This window comes from Pocillopora verrucosa, chromosome 3, assembly GCF_036669915.1.
Source record: "Pocillopora verrucosa isolate sample1 chromosome 3, ASM3666991v2, whole genome shotgun sequence".
Classification (NCBI taxonomy): domain Eukaryota; kingdom Metazoa; phylum Cnidaria; class Anthozoa; order Scleractinia; family Pocilloporidae; genus Pocillopora; species Pocillopora verrucosa.
In genome coordinates this window covers 32,149,494-32,154,406 of record NC_089314.1, presented here as the reverse complement: position 1 = coordinate 32,154,406, position 4,913 = coordinate 32,149,494, and the positions used below count along the sequence as shown (strand labels likewise).

Below are 4,913 nucleotides of genomic sequence, written 5' to 3'. Positions count from 1 at the left end.
CTTCCCTGGGTCACTCACGTCGGTCGTGCTCGGTTTAACGGCGACCGTGAGCGAGCCGGAAGAGACGACATGAGGAGGCGCCACGTTCCTTCCCGGCCGGTGCCCCGACGAGAGAGAGACGGTGAAGCGAGAGTTAGACGAAGGAAGACCGAGCGAACGATGAACGGCGAAGCACGGTTGAAACGCAGGGACGAAGGAACGGAGGAAGGAAGTGAACGCCGTTGGTGGTTCGCCGGTTCATCTCTCTCGCCGTTCATTCCCTTCTCCATCCTCTGCGTATGCATACCTGCGGGACACGGCCTGAAGGACTCAGCTACGCGGGATCCCGACGGGAGGACGAGGGACGAAACAGGAGAACGACGATGAAGGGGAAGTGGAATGAGAGACAGGCAGGAAGCGGAGTTAGACGCAGGGCAAGGAAACGGAAATGGAGGCGAGCAAAAGGCTGAGTGGAAAATGGACGATGGACGGCGTCTAACTCACCTTCTCTCGGCTCGCGGCCTCATTCATATCATCCTGCTTGCCGAAGGGCCCCGAGGAGAAGGAACGAGTGAGGGGCCCGAACAAGGTTGGGCGATAGAGAGATGAGTGGGAATGAGGAAGAGACGAGGGGCAAGAACAACCGGCTGGTCACAGAGACGGAGAGTCATTCCGAGGTTATCCACTCGTCTCTTTCCCACTCCGGCTCGTCTCTCACGTCAGTCACTCCGCTACGCTACGCTACTTCCGCTCGTGCCTCACGGAAGGTGAAACGAATGAGGGACCGAAGAACCGATGAGTGAGTGAAAGGACGTGTGAGGAGAGAGAGCGGAAGGACAAGGGCCTGAGCATAACCGGTGAACGAAGGACCCGACAAGGAGACAAGTGAACCGGGAAAAGATCGGGCCCTTCCCTCAGTTCCTTACGCCGTTTTTTTTTTTTTTTCGTATCAACTTCCCCTCCGTCCACCCGGCCTCCGGCCGGTCCCGGACGGGGGGACGCCTTAGGAATGGACGGGGAGAAGGTGAAAGAACGGGCCTAACGAGCGTAGAGACATGGAAGTGAGTGAGAAGGAAGGCACAAACGACACGGAACCCTGGATCTCGGGCTCTTTATCTCCGTCCTCTCATTCTCCACACCTCCTTCACCCCTCCGTAACGAGGGTCGGGGCTCGAAGCGGGAGTGAAACGTAGAGAACGGAGGGAAGACCCGAGAGAAAGGTGGGGTGATGGCAAGAACACCGAGAAAAGCCATCCAGCCTTATCGATCTTACTCACCGCTCTTTCGTCGTCATTGTTCCCCTTCAATCCCTACCCACTCCTCCCTACTCCCTTTCGGTCTCGTGACACGGAAGTGGCACGGGAGTGAGGAAAGGAGTGAAAACATGACGAGGTGTGAGCGGCACGCGCAGCCCGAGGAAGGTGGAAATGGAACGGACTGACCTCACGACCAAGAGACAGGACATGCAGTTCATTACCCATTCCACTCCGTCGCAACCGCCGGAACGGCGCGCCGAAGCCCAGAGGAAGGTGGACGAGGAGAATTGGGAAAGGAACGGCTCACCTAAGGGACTGTTAAACGCCTGCGTTCTGGATAACACTCGTATTTTCAAATAGTCTTACCGCTGCAGCTGGGTACTAGATTTCATGGCCATTCAGTCTCACCTCCAAGCCTAGGATTCTAACTCACCGGTCTAAGCTTCCTCGGGTCGCGTTCTTCTCCGGGCCACCCAATCCTCTGCTCCCCGCTACGCGGCTCGCTATCGGAGGAGATGAGATGTGATGTGAACATGATGAGAACCGAAACCTCGAGCCGTAGAGAGCGAGACAGTAGCGAGAGGAGAGCAGAGGAATGAGGTGGGTAAAGGTAAGAACCGACATGAGAGGAAAGCGGAATGAATGACAGAAGATGGCCTGTGGGCATGGTCGTTAGTTCGTCTCTTTCTCACTCCGTCACTCGGATTTCTTTCCCTCGTTACGTCCGTCGTTTCACTCACTCCAATTCCTTAAACCTCCGTCCGTACCGTGAGAGACGATGGAGGATAACGGGACTGTAAGGAGAGAACCGAGACACGAACGGACGGAAAAGGAGAAGGAGAAGGACCGTAAGGAGGAAATAATCTTTGGGAAGTGAGTTATCTTCTATGAAATCTTCAAATTAATTCTATGATAACCTCTCATAAATGTAGTTCTTATGTCATGTTCTCGGTTTCTATGTTGTCTCACGAGTAAGATTGAAAAGACATACGAAGAAGCGACAGCATGGAGCGGGCCTCCGTCTTTCATCTTTCCTCGTGTCGTCGGTTCATTATTCCCTCCGTTGCATCGTCTGTCCGGTTCGTCACCTCACCTTACATCCGCTGCCCGGAGGGAACCGACGAGCCGTAGGGGAGGAAGGTGATAGACGGGCAAGGATGTGACAGGAGTGGAAAGAAACCGGGTAAGACATTGAACGGACTGCGACCCAGCCGGAAGTAGAATATTGGGATCCCTTTCCACTCATCTCCTTATAAACTCCTTCTCCGACCGGGCGGAGCCCGGCTCCGGAAGGAGAGGTGAAGGAGGGGAGATAAGGAGATGAGGGGACACACCGCACTCAGAGATAGAATCGTTCCGGCCTGTGTTCCGTGGGTCGTATGTCGTGTCTTCGGTCTCGTCTATGCTTTCCCTTTCCCAGCTCGTGACCTTTCCATCTCCTCTGGTCGGGTTCGTTTCGGGTCTTCGCCTCACTACTCCATTCACTCCGGAGGAGATGGAGTTGAAACGAGGAACGTCGAAGCAGAGGACGAGTGAACGACATCCGACGAAGGGAAGAGGAGTTAAGGCGAAGATGACCAGACCGAACGGAAGACGTCACACCGGCTGGAATGGTTAACAGTCTTATGTACCGGGTGTGGGGTAAGGTAGTGTAAAGGTAATAATATACTTAAAGATATGTATGATATTATTAACTTTACATACCTTACATACAGATATAAGACTTAATAACCTTAAAGAATGTATTGTAGTGATAAGGTTATAAGTCTTAATATCATAAGAATAATAGAGTGATAAGGATATTAAGGTTAAAGAATAAAGAATACCTTAATATCCTTATCACATGTATTACAATATAATATCCTAGTAAGGTAATGTAAAGGATATTATATTGTAACATTATACACTACAAATATACTACCTTACAAGGAAGACACTTACTGTAATCTTTAGGATAAGGATATCAGTAATGTATTTCCTTATTTAAAGGATAGCATATACTGTTAATCTTATTCTAAGGATAGATTACTAGGATAATATACTCTAAGACTTTATGCTTTAATAACCTTAATACCACCGTTCTCTCTCCCGTCACTAGTTCACCTCCTTCGTCGTCTCACTTCGTGACGTGGAACGGATGAGTGAAGCATGAGCGACAGACGTGACACGGAGGAGAAGTGAGGAGACGAAGGGTGGGGACGTGGAAAGGACCGCGAGTCGTTCTGGTCGTTCCTCTTTCACTTATCCGCCTCGGTTCTTTCACGTCCCCCATCCCTTCGTCGTCCCGCTTCGCGTACCGCTCCGCGTGCCTCCGGCGGAATGAATGAGGGGAGGAGTGCGTCCAGTGACAAGTGAACGACCCTGACGGCTGCATGACAAACAGGAGAGGCCGAGAGTGAAGAGAGGGCTCAATCAAGGCTCGCGTTTACACTCATGGCCTTTGTTCCCTTCGTTATCTCCGTGGCTCTCTCCCGTTTCACCACTCCGTTCGACCTCCGGTCAGACCACAAGGATCGATTGATAACCCTTCATGACACGAGCCCTTTCGTTGGAGGTGAAGGGTTTTTGAGAGCAGCCAAGGAGTTCATGAACGGAATGGGAAGGGTGGATAAGGAGGTCAACGTAAGCGTGAGAGTGGCTGAACGAAGTAGTGAGCCGCCCCGCGTGATCACTCGCCACGTCGTGCACCGCGCACCCCAACCCTTTCTCATCCCTGCCATGCATCCCCGTCGCTGTCCTCATCACGCTCATACGTTCTCTTGTCGTTTACTCCGTCTCTCTCTACAATCGCCTCCAGCAAGGGACCGTGAAGGCGGAAAACCACGATAGGTGCTTTGTTAGTCCGGAACGAGGGACGGAGGGCGAGGAAGAGCAGGAGAGGACCGGGGAAAACACCGCCGCATAATCCAGGGGGACCGCATCCATTTGTCACCGTCCATGTCACAGTTCTATTAACCCATCCTCGCCAGCCGAAGGCCGGCCGGAACGCGAAGCGGGTAATGGTACTTTTTGGTAGACAAGGCGTAGTCGCAGAGGATGGGGTCATTGAAACCGTAGAGCCGAAAGGCGATTTTGCGATAAGGTAAGAGTGAGACGAGGGGGAGGGTGGGGGTGCGTAGGGTCAAGGACCGGGGTGTTTACTTCCGTTACCTGAGTGCAATTCCGCATCGGCATGACGCCTCACTCTCCTATCACTACCCGCCCGGCAACCAAAGAGAGCGGCAGGAGACGGGACCGGCGATACGCGTCAGGACGCGAGAGAGAATGAGGCACGACATGAACGACGTACGGAGCGAGAGGAGGGACGAGTTGTGAAACCGGGGCTTCCCCTTCACGGTCTCGTTCTACGCTCATTCCATTCCCACTCCCTTCGGTCGGTCGCACCTGGAGAGAGGCCCAGGAAGTGACGTGGAGCGTAGCGAGAGAAACGACCGACGGACTTACGAGGAAAGGGAAGAAGGAAGGACTAGGATAAGGATATTAAGGTATTTATTATTATTTATGTACCCGTAGAGATAAATCCCTTAATATCATTATGATCTGACCGCAAAAAGAAATTACATGTTAATTATTAAGGTATTTAGAGCTATATATTTATAGATACAAGAGAAATAATATCTATAAATACCTTATGCTAGAGATTATTAAGGCTAAGATAGGTAAAGGACTTAATAATCT

General features: G+C 51.9%; 1 protein-coding gene across 1 annotated transcript in view; it reads left to right on the top strand.

The window, feature by feature from the left end:
- Positions 1-378: 378 nt before the first annotated feature.
- LOC136279710 (dynein axonemal heavy chain 5-like) overlaps positions 379-4,913 on the top strand; it is a 24,473-nt gene continuing 19,938 nt past the window's right edge. The window contains exon 1 of the mRNA XM_066163657.1: positions 379-568. Within this exon, the coding sequence (XP_066019754.1) occupies positions 379-568 (190 nt within the window). The remainder of the gene's footprint in view (positions 569-4,913) is intronic.